At 43.5% G+C, this 17,880-nt stretch overlaps 1 protein-coding gene across 1 annotated transcript in view; it reads left to right on the forward strand.

Annotated features, from left to right (window-relative positions):
* The window catches only part of SMG6 (SMG6 nonsense mediated mRNA decay factor), a 247,894-nt gene continuing 230,014 nt past the window's right edge, over positions 1 to 17,880 (forward strand). Inside the window, 7 exon segments of the mRNA XM_011987266.1 lie at positions 1 to 451; positions 2,953 to 4,711; positions 5,253 to 5,445; positions 5,954 to 6,064; positions 9,903 to 10,009; positions 10,265 to 10,343; positions 16,251 to 16,337. Coding sequence (XP_011842656.1) covers positions 2,958 to 4,711; positions 5,253 to 5,445; positions 5,954 to 6,064; positions 9,903 to 10,009; positions 10,265 to 10,343; positions 16,251 to 16,337 — 2,331 coding nt within the window. The 5' untranslated portion in view covers positions 1 to 451; positions 2,953 to 2,957.

Genomic DNA, 17,880 nt, shown 5'->3' on the forward strand with positions numbered 1-17,880 from the left:
GTGCGGGGTCGGGCTCGGCCAGTCCCGGCCGGCTCCGGGAGAGCCTGGCCCGAATTCCTGCCTCCACCCTCTTTTTCGCCGCGAAGGTGACTGTTCCCCTTTGCCCCAGCCCTCTCAGACCCACCCGCGGATTCCCAGGCGTCGGGAGACACGGAAAGGAGTGGGGTCTGGTGGAGGCCCCGGGCGTATCGCTCTCCAGGCCGCCCTCCGCGGGCCTGCCCCGGCCACCGCTTTAGCGTCGGAGAGAAGGATTTGGGGAGAAAGGTTTAACAGCCTGCGACTTCCTTGCTGAACTTTTCCCCCCCAAGACAGGCTGCCGAAAGCTGCGCCATTGGAGGGATCCGGGACCTCTGACTACTCGGGTTTGGCCCTGGCATGTGTGGGAGCAGTTTTTATTAGAGAGAATGCTCAGTTTGCAAGTTAATTTCGAGCCTCCAGCCACGTCAGGAAAGTAAGAAAGATTCTAAGTGTCTCACCTCCCCGGCGTTAGGCAATAGAGTTGTGTAGAATGCTAGCTGTGATAGGTGGCTTCTCTAGGTTTGCGGCCAGTCTGTGAAATTGGTTTTTGTTGATTAAGAGAATTGGATGGTTAAGGCTGTTTTCTCCTGCTGCTCTAGAAAGTAGTAGGAAGAGCTCTCCCCATTCCTCCTCCACCCCCCGACCAAGTTACAGAATGCCGAGGGTGAGGTATTCTTGGGTTAAACTGCTTTATCTTTGTGGATACTTCATGAACCTGCCTTTTAAACTTCTGAAAATAGTGAAGCACTTGCCTAAACCTGAGTCTCTTTTTTCAATAGTGAAGCACTATGCTAAACCTCAGTCTCTTTTTTTCCCGTTTTGTTACATCTACAACAAGTAAATGTACGTGCTAGAGCATATGATTCCTGTGGGCTTGTTTGCATTTATGTTTAGAGAGCAATACTAGGATTAAAAACGTGTTTATTGTTATTATTATTTTTCGAGACGGAGCCTCGCTTTGTCGCCCAGGCTGGAGTACAGTGGCGCGATTTCGGCTCACTGCAACCTCCGCCTCCCGAGTTCACACCACTCTCCTGACAGCCTCCGGAGTAGCTGGGACTACAGGCGCCCGCCACCACGCCCGGCTAATTTTTTGTATTTTTAGTAGAGACGGGGTTTCACCTTGTTAGCCAGGATGGTCTCGATCTCCTGACCTCGTGATCCGACCGCCTCCTGACCTCGTGATCCGCCTCTCTCGGCCTCCCAAAGTGCTGGGATTACAGGCATGAGTCGCCGTGCCCGGTCTATTGTTATTATTTTTTTGAGGTAGGATCTCACTCTTTTGTCCAGGCTGGAGTGCAGTGGAGGGATCTCAGCTCACCGTAGCCTCCACCTCCTGTGCTCAAGTGATCCTCCCACCTTAGCCTTCCCAGTAGCTGGAATTACAGACCTGCACCACAACACCTGGCTATTTTTTGTATGTTTTATAGAGACAGGGTTTTGCCATGTTGCCCATGCTGATCTTGAACTCCTGGCCTCAAGCAGCCCTCCCGCCTCAGCCTCCCAAAGTGCTGGGATTATAGGCGTGAGCCACTGCACCTGGCCTATGCTTGGATTTTATATAGCATTCCATTTGTGTACTTAATAACATTCTCACGAATTCTGTCACTTTTCCACTGAAATGTTTAGTGGTTACTTTTGACAATGGTAATAGATACTTAAAAAAAAATCCAGATATTTGCTTGTTATACTTGTTATCTTGTTATACTTGCTGTTCAGTAATTTCATGGAGCTCAGAGAGTGGTTTCTTTTTTTTTTTTTTCTTTTTTTTGAGATGGAGTCTCTCGCTCTGTCGCCCAGCCTGCAGTGCAGTGGTGTGATCTGGGCTCACTGCAAGCTCCACCTCCCGGGCTCACGCCATACTCCTGCCTCAGCCTCCCAAGTAGCTGGGACTACAGGCACTCGCCACCATGCCCGGCTAATTTTTTGTGTTATTAGTAGAGATGGGGTTTCACCGTGTTAGCCAGGATGGTCTCGATCTGCTGACCTCATGATCTGCCCGCCTTGGCCTCCCAAAGTGCTGGGATTACAGGCGTGAGCCACTGCTCCTGGCCGAGAGTGGTTTCTAAGGTCCTGTATTATTCTTAATTCTTGAGTTCCCAGTTCTTGGTATTTTGAGAGTATGTCACAATCTTTCCATCAGCATCCAGGGAAAGTTCCCTTATGGAACTTTTTTCTAATCATAATTCCATCATCACAGTAGCAGTTAGTGTCAGTATTCTAGTACGATAGTCTGAGCAGTAGTTTGGTAACTCTGCGAGCTACTCTCGGTGAGTTGGTGAGGATCGGTGAAGTTGAAGAATGTGGAAGGAACTGCTTACTGTTTAATTTACCAGCAGGTATGTTATTTGGTAATTGGTATCCTGAAGAAGAGAATTGTCCTGGTCAAGTTTAAAGTCGAGAGTCGCATTTTTTTTCTCCAGAGATATCCAGGACTGATGATTGTTATAATACCCCCCTTTTTCTCCTTTTTTACTTTTTCCCCCTGCTGTTATGTTAGAAGAACTTAGCCACCCAGGAAAAAAGTTAAAGGCAGAAGAAAAAGCTGAGGTGGATTCACAGGCTCGCTCTATATGAAAAGGTTGTAGAGATCTTTTGTTCTGACAATAATGAGGTAGTTTGGGGTCTTGGATTTCTGAATATGACTGGGGTAACACATAAGGAGATGGGTTCCCCCATTTCCCTCACCCAAGTGTAGGTAGCACCAACGCAATTAGGTCCTTAGCCTTGTGAATTGTTGAACAAGTGTTGTAAACCCAGAATTTCTCCTTCTACAGAAATGTCCTTCCTTGCCTACCAATATTAGCATTTGGATGTGTAATTCTTGCTTGACTTTTTTTTGTTACTTAACCAGAATGACAGTCTTTCCCCCTCCTTCCTTCTTTATGCTTATCTTCTACCTTTCCCTCCCAAACTCTCTCCCCAACATAACAGAAAACATGAAGGAATTAAAGGAGGCCAGGCCACGCAAAGATAACAGGCGTCCAGATCTGGAAATCTATAAGCCTGGCCTTTCTCGGCTAAGGAACAAGCCCAAAATCAAGGAACCCTCTGGGAGTGAGGAATTCAAAGATGAAATCGTTAATAACCGAGATTCCTCTGCTGTTGAAAACGGTACTCAGCCCGTTAAAGATGTCTGTAAGGAACTGAACAGCCAACAGCAGAATGGTCCTATAGACCCAGAAAATAATCGGGGACAAGAATCCTTTCCTAGGACTGCTGGACAAGAGGATCGTAGTCTCAAAATTATCAAAAGAACAAAGAAGCCAGACCTGCAGATCTATCAGCCTGGACGACGTTTGCAGACTGTTAGCAAAGAATCAGCCAGTCGGGTGGAGGAGGAAGAAATCCTCAACCAGGTAGAGCAACTGAGAGTAGAGGAAGATGAGTGTAGGGGAAATACTGCGAAAGAGGAAGTTGTGAATAAACCAGACAGGGCTGAGACAGAAAAGAACCCAGGTGGTGACAGAGTAAGGGCTGCAAAGGGAGAAAAAGGAAAGAGGACTGAAAAAGGGGAGGGGATGAGGAAAACCAATGATGACCCGGCCCAGGGGAAGCCAGGTTCTGCAAAGCGCTACTCCCGGTCAGACAAACGAAGGAATCGCTACCGCACGTGCAGTACCAGCTCAGCTGGCAGCAACAACAGCGCTGAGGGAGCTGGCCTGACTGATAATGGATGTCGCCGCCGCCGACAGGATAGGACCAAGGAGAGGCCACGACTGAAGAAGCAAGTGTCTGTGTCCTCAACCGATTCCTTAGATGAGGACAGAATTGATGAGCCTGATGGATTAGGACCCAGGAGAAGTTCAGAAAGGAAGAAACATTTAGAAAGAAACTGGTCTGGCCGTGGGGAGGGTGAGCAGAAAAGCAATGGTAAAGAAAATCGAGGCACTCTTCGTGTCACTTTTGATGCGGAAGCCATGAACAAAGAGTCTCCCGTGGTGAAGTCAGCCAGGGATGATGTGGATAGAGGAAAGCCTGACAAAGGCTTCAGCAGTGGGGGCAAAGGCTCTGAGAAGCAGGAGTCCAAAAACCCGAAACAAGAACTTCGGGGTCGTGGTCGTGGCATTCTGATTCTGCCTGCCCATACCACCCTATCTGTCAGTTCAGCAGGCTCTCCAGAGTCCGCACCTTCGGGGCCTCGGCTTTTGTTTGGATCTGGTGGTAAGGGACCTCGGAGTTGGGGCCGTGGAGGCACCACACGCCGGTTGTGGGACCCCAACAATCCTGATCAGAAACCTGCTCTGAAGACTCAGGCGCCCCAGCTGCATTTCTTGGACACCGATGATGAAATCAGTCCTACGTCTTGGGGTGACTCACGCCAGGCTCAAGCATCTTACTATAAGTTTCAAAACTCTGACAACCCCTATTATTACCCCCGGACACCAGGCCCTGCCTCCCAGTATCCCTATACGGGCTATAACCCTCTGCAGTACCCCGTGGGCCCTACAAATGGTGTGTACCCAGGGCCTTACTACCCAGGCTACCCGACTCCATCAGGACAGTATGTATGTAGCCCTCTACCTGCCAGCACCATGAGTCCCGAGGAGGTGGAGCAGCACATGAGGAACCTGCAGCAACAGGAGCTGCACAGGCTTCTCCGGGTGGCTGACAACCAGGAGCTGCAGCTCAGCAACCTGCTCTCCAGGGACCGCATCAGTCCAGAGGGCCTGGAGAAGATGGCGCAACTCAGGTATGATGTGTTCTATTCTGGCTGGAGGGAAATGGGGATCAGCTGGAGGTGTATAGATTCCTATGGCTGAGGAAGGTAGAAACTTTTTAGCTAAGCCGCTGGGTATTATCTCCTTTTCCCTTTGTAAGGGAAGGACAGTTGGAAACAGAACAGAAGTTTTATTTTCTAGTCTTAGAAAAGATTATGCATCCTACTTTTTCTTTAAGAAAAAATTATCTTTAAGGGATCATGGAATCTTGAAATGTAAAAAGACTTTCTAGAATGTCAAGAAATGAACAGCATATAGCTTGCAGTGAAGATCTTACTTCAGTTGTTAAATTTAGGTGAAGACATATGGGAAAAAACTATTTTCCTAGACACAAGTATCTTTAGAATGACGTTCTGCTCTGCAGACTGGAAACCAGAGAGAGTAGTATGCCTACCTGGTCACAGTTTTGATTTCCTGCCAAGGGAGGTGGTTAATTTGCTGGAATCTCAAAACTTGGGTCTAGCCCTTTCTATGGTATATTTGGAGCTGGAAGTTGCATGTATTTTATTCCAGAGCTGAACTGCTGCAGCTATATGAGCGCTGTATTCTATTAGATATTGAGTTCTCTGATAATCAGAATGTGGATCAGATCCTGTGGAAGAATGCTTTCTATCAGGTGATTGAGAAGTTCAGGCAACTTGTCAAGGATCCGAATGTTGAGAACCCAGAACAGATTCGGAACAGACTTTTGGAGCTCTTGGATGAGGTAAACTGTCATCTTTTTGTCCTCGGGGTAAAGGCTTCAGCATTCTGTAGTTATGATGGATTTTTACTACCTGAAATACCGTCTTTTAGAACAGAATATCGACAAAAAAACTATGCCCTTTTCTTGGGTTCTGAGCCTACACTACTCCAGTTGCTTCCTTGGGACCGTAAATTACTGACAATTGGAGTTTTGAGGTTGAAAGCTTTCTGAATGCCTTGGCCTAAAAGAGAGAGAATGAAAATGTGTATATATGTGTTTGTGTTTGTGTTTGTGTTTGTGTGGAGAGAGAGAGTGTGTGTGTGTGTGCATGTGTTCATATCTTTGAAGAAGGCTTAGACTGAATTTGTCCTGCGCTCAAATTGGTGGCCACTAAATATTATGCATGTCTCCCTTTTCATAGGATATCTGAACATTAGCAGAACTGTGAAAGGGTTGTCTGCCCCGGTTTTTGGTGGATAGGTTGGATCAGAATAGGTTAATTCAGTAATTTCTTTTTTTCTTTTTATAGGGTAGTGACTTCTTTGATAGTTTGCTTCAGAAGCTGCAGGTTACTTACAAGTTCAAACTGGAAGACTACATGGATGGTCTTGCCATTCGCAGCAAGCCATTACGCAAGACAGTAAGCTACCTTCTTTATTTATCTTAAAATTTTCATTCATTTAGTAAGCATTTATCTAGTGTTATGTGCTAGAGACTCTACTGGGTGTTGAGGATAAAAGAATGAAAGGTATAGTTCAGTGCGGGGCAGATAGATTAAACCAGCAGTTGTGGTGTCATGTGTACTATGGTAGTGGCATATAGCAGTGCTCCCCAGCCTGCCTTCTTTCTTTATTTTATTTTTTTCCCTTTTTTGAGATGGAGTTTCATTCTTGTCACCCAGGCTGGAGCGCAGTGGTGTGATCTCGGCTCACTGCAACCTTCAACCTCTGCCTCTCAGGTTTAAGCAGTTCTGCTGTGTCAGTCTCCCGAGTAGCTGGGATTACAGGTGCCCACCGCCAAGCCTGGCTAATTTTTGTATGTTTTGTAGGATGGGGTTTCATCATGTTGCCCAGGCTGGTCTTGAACTTTTGACCTTTGGTGATCCACCCACCTCAGCCTCCCAAAGTGCTGAGATTGCAGGCATGAGCCACTGGGCCTGGCTAGTCTCTAGCCTTTTTGGTGCTAGGGACTGGTTTCGTGGAAGACAGTTTTTCCATGGATGGGGATGTGGGGGCATTAGATTCTCATAAAGAGTGCATAGCCTAAGTCCCTCACATGCTTAGTTCGCAATAGGGTTTGCGCACCTGTGAGACCTAATACCACCGCTGATCTGACAGGAGGTAGGGTTCAGATGGTGTGGCTGGTAGTCCAGGGGAGTGGCTGTAAAGGAAGAGATTGGTTCAGGTTTGGATATGTTTATGTGCTAGCCCGCCCACCGCTCAGACCAGAGACTGGTACCAGTCTGCAGCCTGAGGGTTGGGGACCCCGGTATAGAGTGTTGAAGGGCCATAGAGAGAAGTGAATCTAACTTAGCCTGGTGGGGCCAAGGAAGGCTTCGTGGAGATTGTCAAGCTGAGTTTTGAAACATGACTAGGGGTTTGCAGATGGGAGGAGCAGTTTAGATAGAGGGTCCAGCAAAAGAGAAACAGGCATTGTTGGGAAAGTACAGGAAGTTCAGTGTGCTGGTGTTTGTAGTGTGGAGGGGCTATCGCAGGTGGAAGGGCTAACGAAGGGGGAAGTGACTAGGTCATAAGCTCTCATCTGCTGTGCCAAAGAGTTTGGACTTCATTCTGAAAGCTCCGGGGAACCATTAATTGCTTTTTTAGTAAATGGATAAGGTAGGTTTTTTCTTAGAACCGGTCACTTGGGCAGATTGGTGAGTTTGGATGGGAGTTGGAGGAGAGTGGAGATAGAGGAGTCAGGTTGTAGGTCTGAACTCAGATAGAGGTCGTGGAGATGGGAAAGAGAAGACAGATTGGAAAGAAAAGAAATAGAATGGAAGTGTTGACTGATTTGGTATGAGGGATGGATGAGATTGGAGGCGTGGAGAGTCTGAATCATCTCCCAGCTGGTAGTCCAGGGGAGTGGCTGTAAAGGAAGAGATTGATTCAGGTTTGGATATGCTTAGGTGGAAGTGTGTGTGTTGCAGGAACTTGAACAAATGAATATTGTGGTCTCTCTGGAGGTCAGGAGAAAGCTGGGCTGGTGTTACAGATCATGAGTCATCATGATATAGGTGGTGGTTGAGGCGAAAGTTGGGGTACTGGGAAGACTGGCAAGAGATGGGGGTTACATTTCAAGGTGGGGGTAGGTAAAATTGTCAAGTGCAATGGAGCTGTCAAATGATAAGATGACTAAAAAGTGTCCATTGGATTGGATGAACTTATCAAGAGTTAATTTAGTTGGGGAGACTGGAAGCCAGATTGTAGCGAAGAGGGATAAAGCAGTAGAGATTGCGAGAGAGTAATATAGACCATTCTTTTAAGCATCTTGGCTGTGAAGGCAAGGAGGGAAGACAGCTGAAAGAACATAGAGTTCTAAGAGAAGATTTTTTTCTTCTTTGTTTTTCGTTTTTTTTTTTTTCCTTCTGTACCATGCCTGGTCAGTTTTTGTTTTAAGATGGGAAACTTGAGCATATTTAGGAAGAGGTTAGAGATTCATTACAGAAAGCAGTGTGATTTATGGAGCAGTGGCTTCCTCTTGCCTTTTTGCTCCTTATGATAAATTACTACATACAAGCTTTCTTACTGATGGACAAATGTTTTTAGCTGGGCGCAGTGGCTCACTCCTTAATCCCAGCCCTTTGGGAGGCCAAGGCAGGCAGATCACCTGAGGTCAGGAGTTTGACATGAGCCTGGCCCAATATGGCAAAACCCCATCTCTACTAAAAATTCAAGAATTAGCCAGGTGTGGTGGTGCATGCCTGTAGTGCCAGCTACTCAGGAGGCTGAGACAGGGGAATCGCTTAAACCCAGGAGGCAGTGGTTGCAGTGAGCCAAGACTGCGTTATTGCACTCTAGCCTGGGCAACAAAGTGAGACTCTATCGCGCAAAAAAAAAAAAAAAAAAGTGTTTATTGAGTTCCTCTCACATGCTTGGTGGCATTTTAGGCAGAGGCAATTCAGTGCAGATTGAAAAAAATCAATCTGCATAATCTCAGATTATGCAAAAATCAATCTGGAGGCATAATCTCTTTGTGCTTTATCGGTTAAATACAGAGGATTCTTAACACCTTTGGGGATGTTCATTCATAGAATTTGTGGAATAGTTAGGACTTAGGGGATATGTGGTATGTAGTGATATGTAACTTTGCTGAGATACAAATTTGAGTTACATGCTAGGTAGGAGGTTAATGTGCAGTAGCTAGTTTGCTTAGTGAGTGTGCCTTCCTGAGGGGTCAGTATCTCCTTCTCAATGAAGCTTTACTCTTTGTTCAGTGGTATGTTAATTTCTTCCGTGTGCAGTGGAGTGGATTATATTGTGTGCTGTGAAGTGGTGTTCCTTAGGGAGATATTTTGGTGGGCATATGTCTTGGGATTGGTTTACTCTGTTTTCTGAGTGACAGATGCCAAGCCTATCAGTGAGAAAACATATAGTACTGCACAGTGTGGCATGTTGTTAATGTTTGATAAAACGATTCATTGTTTTAGGCGAAGGTAATATAATGCCGTGGTACAATTCTGTGATATTAACAGTTTGAAGAAAAACTGTAATGATGGCAAAAAAAGAATAGGGTGGCTGGGCGTGATGGCTCACGCCTGTAATCGCAGCACTTTGGGAGGCTGAGGCAGGCAGATCACTTGAGGCCAGGAGTTTGAGACCAGCCTGAGCAACATGGTGAAACCCTGTCTCTATTAAAAATACAAAAATTAGCTGGGCATGGTGGTGCATGCCTATCATCCCAGAACTCAGGAGGCTGAGACACAAGAATCACTTGGGCTCAGGAGGTGGAGGTTGCAGTGAGCCGAGATCGCGCCGCTATACTCCAGCCTGGGCAACAGAGTGAGACTCTGTCTCAGAAATTATTAGGGGGAGAAAAAAGAACAGAGTAAACAATTGTCTTCATATTTGTATGTCTCTTTATAGTTTATAAAATATTTTTACATTTATTTCCTCCAGGTACCCTATAGAATAGTTATTTCTACATTCAGATGAAGAAACTGAGTCCCAGAGCATCTCAAAGACTTCCTTGAGATCAAACACTATTCCATAGAGTCAGGTCTCCTGACTACTAATATCGAAATGTTTTCTTTCATTTGCCTGGGACTCAAGAATCTCCCTTTCTCTTTCTCAGTAAATTTTGTGTCACACTGTTGACTGTCTTTTTGGTAGTCAGGTTTAGGCTGAAAACTTTAAACTTTGTGGAGGACTGCTAGTGCCTTACCAGTGCTACATTGTCATTTTCACCCCTTCCCTGTCCTTTGAGGGTTGAAGTTAGTGTTTCTTGGCTTTTCTACTAACTGATTGTTTTTCCTGAAGGTAAAGTATGCCTTGATCAGTGCCCAGCGATGTATGATATGCCAAGGAGATATTGCTAGGTACCGGGAGCAAGCCAATGATACCGCAAACTATGGGAAAGCACGCAGGTACTTTTACCTCCACTTCATTATTTCTCTTCCCTATGTGGCTCTAAGCTAAGCCTTACTAAGAACACTAGGCCACTCGAGCTGCCTCCCATATGGGTGTTCTACAGGTGTCCCTATTGGTCCCTGTAGTCATGCCTTACCTCTCCAGGGTTACATCTAACACTGTACCTTGTATCTTAAGTATTAGGGCTATCAGGATGAATTGGGAAAAAGCTAATCCGGAACTAGCATTTTCTTACTGTTTTTCTGTTCTAGTTGGTACCTGAAGGCCCAGCACATTGCTCCCAAGAATGGACGCCCCTATAACCAGTTGGCTTTGCTGGCGGTGTATACGGTAAGAAATCCTGTGGACAGGGGAAGTGCTTTGCAGGAGGTATCTTACAATATGGAGTTTGATAATATCAGTTCCTGGCGCTTCATTTCATCTCATCACTGTAGCCCAAAGAATATCCCCTCAAACTCCTTTCATTACAGTTACTCTCAGAATTAAGTTGTCAGGGATTCCTCACTTCACTTAACTCTGTGCTTTATCTATCCACTTACCACTGCACTTAAATTCCTAAGGGAATGCTTATGCTCCAGCTAAACACCATTGTTTGTTTCTGACCAGAGCTTCTGCTCTGAATTTTGTCTTGATTCTCTTCCCTTTCTGTTGAACTAGACAACTCATTCTGTAAGAAAAACAAGGCTTACTTCTCTCCCTTAAAGTTTGCACCTAGCTCTAAGTAGTCGGATCTTTACTTCCTTTCCCCAGATCCTGTTACTACTTTTAACTTTTTATCTAAGGTGCCTCCATAGCAGAAGTACAGTGAGCGCCAGATTGTACTTCTCTAGGTCTAATCATTGTGCTCTCAATATGTCTCTAATGGAGAAGCAGGCCTTGGGAGCTGAGAGGGCTCCTAGGGAGAAAGCTGAATTCAAGGGGGAAAGTGGGGACCAGTGGTAGGTACCAGAGGTTCGATCATAAAAAGCAGATAAGATGCTCGTTTAGCAAGGAGAAAATTGTCTTTCCTTTTTTTTTTTTTTAGAGAGGCAGGGTTTTGCTCTGTCACCCAGGCTGGAGTGCAGGTGATCCTCCTGCCTCCGCCTCCCGAGTAACTGGGACTACAGGCACACTCTACTGCACCCAGAGAACAAAAAACGTTTTTCTGTAGAGACGGGGTATTGCTTTGTCTCTACAGGCTGGCCTCGAACGCCTGGGCCCAAGTGATGGTCCAGCCTCAGCCTCCCAAGAAAATTCTTAATAATTATGGGTTGAAATAGTTGATTAAGTAATGTGGTTTACTGAAACACTTCTTTCAGAATCTGTTGAATCTCCCTTTTCTGTTTTTACCTCTGTCTTATTCTCTGTGATGGGATTATGGGATTTTTTCCCGCCCCTCTTTGCAGCGTTATTTTTTCTTCCCCTTTTCTCTATATCCATCTTTTCCTCATTCATTCATTGTAATCATTGAACGAAATGTTAATTAGAAAATACAATTAACCATCACCTTTATCTAGTGTCAGAACATTTTCATCACCCGAAAGGAGACCTCATGCCTATGCTTTCCATCCCTCCATCCCCTCAGCCCCTGACAACCACTCGTCTGATTTCTGTCTCTGTATCTGTACCTATTCTGGATGTCTCATGTAAATGGGATCATGTAACATACGACTTTTTGCAGATCTCTAATGATACACGATGTTGAGCATCTTTTCATATGCTTCCCATCTACATATCTTATTCAGTGAGGTGTTCAGATCTTTTGCCCCACCCCCACTTTTTTGCCCATTTTTACAATTGAGTTTTTTTACTTGTTTAAGAGTTCTTTGTATATTTTAGTTACAAGTCCTTTATCAGGTATGTGTTTTGCGTCTGTTTTCTTCCAGACAGTGGCTTGTCTTCGCATTCTTCAGCAGTGTCTTTTGCAGAGCAGAAGTTTTAAATTTTAATGAAATCCATCTTATCAGTTATTTCTTTCATGGGTTATGCTTCTGGTGTTTTATTTAAGAAGTTGTCTTCAAACCCGTGGCTAACTTAATGTTGTGTTACTTTCTAGGAGTTTTATAGTTTTATGTTTTACGTTTAGGTCTGTAATACATTTTGAGTTAATTTTTGTGAAGTGTAAGGCTCGTGTATAGATGTATTGATGTGGGTGAATATACAGTTGTTCTAGCACCATTTGTTGAAATGACTATCCTTAAGGCCGGGCGCGGTGGCTCAAGCCTGTAATCCCAGCACTTTGGGAGGCTGAGACGGGCGGATCACGAGGTCAGGAGATCGAGACCATCCTAGCTAACACGGTGAAACCCCATCTCTACTAAAAAATACAAAAAAAAACTAGCCAGGCGAGGTGGCGAGCGCCTGTAGTCCCAGCTACTCGGGAGGCTGAGGCAGGAGAATGGCGTAAACCCGGGAGGTGGAGCTTGCAGTAAGCTGAGATACGTCCACTGCACTCCAGCCTGGGCGACAGAGCGAGACTCCGTCTCAAAAAAAAAAAAAAAAAGAAATGACTATCCTTTCACCTTTGAATTGCCTTTGCTCCTTTGTCAAAGACCAGTTGACTATATTTGCGTGAGTTTATTTCTGGCCTCTCTGTTCCGATTGATCTATTTGTCTGTTCTTTGCTTAGTACCACACTGTCTTGGTTCCTATAACTATTTATGTTTTGAAGTGCAGTAGTGTCAGTCTTCCACCTTTGTTTTTCAGTATTGTATTGGCTATTCTGGATCTTTTGCCTTCCCATGTAAACTTGAGAATCAGTTTGTTGATATCCACAAACCTAGTGCGTATTAAGTGATAACTCATTGTGGTTTCTTGTTGGATTCTCCTAGCAACTAATGATGTGCATCTTTTCATGTGCTGATTTGCTGTTGAGAGACATATCTGTTCACTTTCATTGCTCATTGAGAAAAATTTTAATTATATATGTATATATATAAGTAATAATAATAATTATTTTTTTTTTTTTTGAGATGAAGCCTCGCTCTGTTGTCCAGGCCGGAGTGCAGTGCTGTAGTTATCTCAACTTACTGTAACCTCCGCCTCCTGGGTTCAAGCTATTCTCCTGCCTCAGCCTCCAGGGTAGCTGGGATTACGGGTGCATACCACCACCCCCGCTATTTTTTTTTGTATTTTTAGTAGAGATGGGGTTTCGCCATGTTGATCAGGCTAGTCTTGAACTGCTGACCTCAAGTGATCCACCTACCTCAGCCTCACACTGGAATTATATGCGTGAGCCATCACACCTGGCAATTTTAATATTTTAATTGTAAAATACTCATAAAATTTACCCTCTTACCCATATATACATGTGTGTATATATATTTAAGAGATAGGATCACACTCTGTCACCTAGGCTGTAGTGCAGTGACGCAGTCATAGCTCACTGCAGTCTCGACCTCCTGGGTTCAGGTGATCCTCCTGCCTTAGCTTCCTGATTAGCTGAGACTACGGGCACACACCACCATATCCAGGTAATATTTTGATGTTTGGTATAGACAGGATCTCATTCCGTTGCCCAGGCAGGTCTTGGAACTCTTGGCCTCAAGTGATCCTCTTGCCTTGGCCTCCCAAACTGCTGAGATTACAGGCATGAGCCATTGCTCCCAGTCACTTACTTTTTTTTTATTTGAGACAGGGTCTCACTTTGTCACCCAGGCTGGAATATGGTGGCATGACCTCAGCTCACTGTAGCCTCGACCTCCCAGGTTCAAGCTATTCTCCTGCCTCAGCCCCCCAAGTAGCTGCCACTACAGGTGCCCGCCACCCCACTTGGCTAAATTTTTTGTGTTTATGGTAGAGATGGGGTTTCACTATGTTGCTCAGGCTGGTCTTGAACTCCTGACTTCAAGCTAGCCACCTGCCTCTGCCTCCCAAAGTGCTGGGATTACAGGCATGAGCCACCGCTCCCGGACTGTCTTGCTCTTTTTCTTTTTTTGAGATGGAGTCTCACTCCGTGGCCCAGGCTGGAGTGCAGTGGCGTGATCTTGGCTCACTGCCACCTCCACCTCCCGGGTTCAAGTGATTCTCCTGTCTCAGCTTCCTAAGTAGCTGGGACCACAGGCTCATACCACCACGCCTGGCTAATTTTTGTATTTTTAATGGAGATGGGGTTCCGCCATGTTGGCCAGGCTGGTCTTGAACTCCAGACCTCAGGTGATCCACCCACCTTGGCCTCCAAAAGTGCTGGCATTACAGGCGTGAGACACCGTGCCCGGCCTGTCTTACCCATTTTTAAGTGTAGCTTCGGTAGCATTAAGTACATTCGTGTTGTAGTGCAACCCGTCTCCAGAATGCTCTTCATTTTACAAAACTGAAGCTGTGTATCTATTAAATAACATTTCCCCCTTCTCTCTTCCCACAACCTCTGCAACTACCCTTCTGCTTTCTGTTACTATGAATTTGGCTACTCTAGATACCTCATGTAAGTGGAATTATGCAGTATTTGTTCTTTTGTGACTGGGTTATTTCACTTAGCTTAGGTCCTCATGGTTCATCCATGTTGTAGCATGTGTCAGAATTTCGTCCTTTTGGAGGGTGAATTATATATTTCATTGTGTATGTATACCACATTTTATATGTGCATTCCCCCATTGGTGGATACTTGTATTGCTTCCATCTGTTGGCTATTGTGAATAATGCCACAGTGAACATGGGTGTTCAAATAAAGTCTCTTCAAGACCCTGCTTCCAATTCTTCTGGGTATGTACCCAGAAAACGAATTACTAGATCATTTGGTAATTCTCATTTTAGTTTTTTAGAACAACCATATTGTTTTCCATAGCAGCTACACCATTTTATATTCCAGCCTACAGCACGCAAGGCTTCTGATTTCTCCACTTTCTTGCCAACACTTATTTTCTGCTTTTCTGATAGTAGCCATTGTAATGGTGGTGAGGTGATATCACATTATAGTTTTAATTTGTTTCCCTAATGATTAGCATTTTTTCATATGCGCATTGGTCATTTGCATATCATATTTCCAGTCCTTTCTCCATTTAAAAATTGTTATTTTTTGTGTTGTCAAGATGTATGAGTTCTTTATATATTCTGGATGCTAGACCTTTATTAGATATATAATTTGCAAACATTTTCTTCCATTTTGTGGATTGTCTTTTCATTCTCTTGAGAATATCCTTTGATGCACAAGTGTTTTTTAATTTTGTTGAAGTCCAGTTTATCTTTTTTCTTTTGTTCCTTGCACTTTCGATGTCATAGCTATGAAACCATTACCAAATCCAAGGTTTAGAAAATTTACCTCTTTATTTTCTTCTAAGAGTTTTAGACTTTTACCTCTTGTATTTAGGTCTTTGATTAATTTTAGGTTAATTTTTAGATATAGTATGAGGTAAAGGTCCAACTTCATTCTTTTACATGTGGTTATTACATTCTATCAGCACCATTTGTTGAAGAGACTGTTCTTTCTTCATTGAATAGTCTTGGTTCCCTTGTCAAAAGTCACTTTATATGTGGGTTTGTTTCTGAACTCTTAGTTTTCTTCCATTTTTTTATATGTCAGTCCTCATGCCAGTACCACAGCTGTTTTAGTTACTGTAGGTTTGTGGTAAGAAAAATTGGGAAATGTGAGTCCCCTAACTTTGTTACTTATTTATTTATTTATTTTTTCCAAGACTGTTTTGGCCATTTGAGGTCCCTTGTAATTGCATATGGATTTTAGGATCAGCTTTTTCATTTTTGCAGAATCATTGGAATTTTGATAAGGATTGCATTGAATCTGTAGATTGCTTTGGGAAGTATTGCCATCTTCAAAATATTAAGCCTTCTAATTCATGAACACAGGGTGTCTTTTTATTTACTTCCTTCTTTAATTTCTGTTAATCCTGTGTATAATAAGTTTTGCACTTCCTTGGTTAAATATATTCCTTAGTATGTCATTCTTTTTGATGCTTTTGTAAAAAGAATTGTTTTCTTTTTTTCTCTCTTTCTGTTTTTTTTTTAGGCAGGGTCTCGGCCAGGTGGGTTGGCTCACATCTGTAATCCTAGCACTTTGGGAGGCTGAGGCGGGCAGATCACTTGAGGTCAGGAGCTCCAGACCAGCCTGGCCAACTTGGTGAAACCCCATCTTTACTAAAAATATAAAAATCAGCCAGTTGTGGCAGCACACACCTGTAGTCCCAGCTACTCGGGAGGCTGAGGTGGGAGAATTGCTCAAGCCTGGGAGTTGGAGGTTGCAGTGAGCTGAAAGCGTGCCATTGCGCTCCAGCCTAGACGACACAGCGAGGCTTCGTCTCAAAAAAGAAAAAAAAAAGAATGTCTCTCTATGTTGCCAAGGCTTCTCTTGAACTCCTGGCTTCAAGTGAGCCTCCTCCCTCTGCCTCCCAAAGTGCTAGGATTATAGGCCTGAGCCATTTTGCCCAGACAGAAATTGTTTTCTTAATTTCCTTTTTTCAGATTGCTCATTGCTAGTATATAGAAATGTAACTGAATTTTGTGTGTTGATCTAGTATGCTGCAACTGTGCTAAATTCCCTCAATGGCTTTTTGTCATTTGGGTTAAATTTTCTTTTTCACAGACCTCTGACCTAGATTAGCACTTCCTTCAAGTTCTTTTCCTCTATCCCTCTTTTTTCTGTCTGTCTCCTCTTCGTTGTCTGTTAGCAACATTTTCCCAACTTTTCTGCTACTTCCAGTCAGTCAGTCATTCTTTCTCTTCCAATCAGTGAATCTCAGGTATTTATTAAGAACACAGCACATGTACAGTGCTTTGCTAGATGCCGGGAATGATAAAATATTGACTTGCTTTCTTCCCTGAAAAAAAAAGTGTGTTGAGAAAACAAGTGAGATGTATAGACAGTGATACAAATTAGACTTGATAACTGTGTAATTGATTGTTAGATGCACCATTATCTTCTGTCCACTGAGAAGAATGCTGCAAATTACAATAAGACACAACAATAGATACTGATTGTAAGTTGTATCTCTGTTTTGGAAATTTTTTAATATGAAAAAATATTTTGATAGAATACAGTCTCGAATCAAGTGAGTAGGGTAGATAGAAATTAGTATGGATTGGAATAATAATAAAAACAGCTACCACTTAACTGTAATAGTGTGCCAAATATTCTGTTAAACTATATGCATTATATAAGTTTAATCTTTTTGGGAGACATATGTTGTAAACATCTCCATTTTGCAAGTAAGGAAACTTCTCTAGGTTAACGTGCTTAGTGTCATACCTAACAAATGCAAGACCAATTTCAGACTCAGGCATTTGACCTTAGAACCTGTGCCTTTAGCCATGCCAGATGAATACAAGATAGGAGTTTTGAAGGATGAGTAGACGCTGGGGAGAGAGAGAAGCTAGTATTTTAAATGTATTTTGAAACAGTTATGGAAAACAGTGAAAATGTACATGAAGTTGGAGAAAAAGTGAGAAAGCCTTTTGGATATTCTTTCTACCTTTGTTTCAATGTTTTCCTTTTTCCTTCTTTCTGACCCACTTCCTTTTTCTTCTTCGTTTCCCTATTAATTGCTTATAAATAGACTTGCTGAATTTATTGAATAATATCCATAAAATGTTCAACCCAACTACTAATTATTTATTTTTAAAAATTATCAATAACAATGACAACATCATTGATTAAGTACAGTTAAGTGTGAGACAGTGGCCAACTCTTCGTAAGCCTGAGGATACTCCTCCATTGGGTATTATTACTCCCACTGTAGTGTTGAGGATATGGGAGCTCAGGAAGATTATTACATAATAATGTAATAACCTTGGAGACTTTTGTCCAAAGTCTCCAAGTCAACTCCTGGATTAGCCAGTATTTGGACCAAGGTCTGTCTGGCTTGTAATTTCGTGATTTCATTATACCATGCTGACTGTCTGATAAGAATAGGAAATATAAAGTGAGTTGAACATCATACTT

This window comes from Mandrillus leucophaeus, unplaced genomic scaffold, assembly GCF_000951045.1.
Source record: "Mandrillus leucophaeus isolate KB7577 unplaced genomic scaffold, Mleu.le_1.0 Scaffold306, whole genome shotgun sequence".
In the NCBI taxonomy this organism is placed as follows: domain Eukaryota; kingdom Metazoa; phylum Chordata; class Mammalia; order Primates; family Cercopithecidae; genus Mandrillus; species Mandrillus leucophaeus.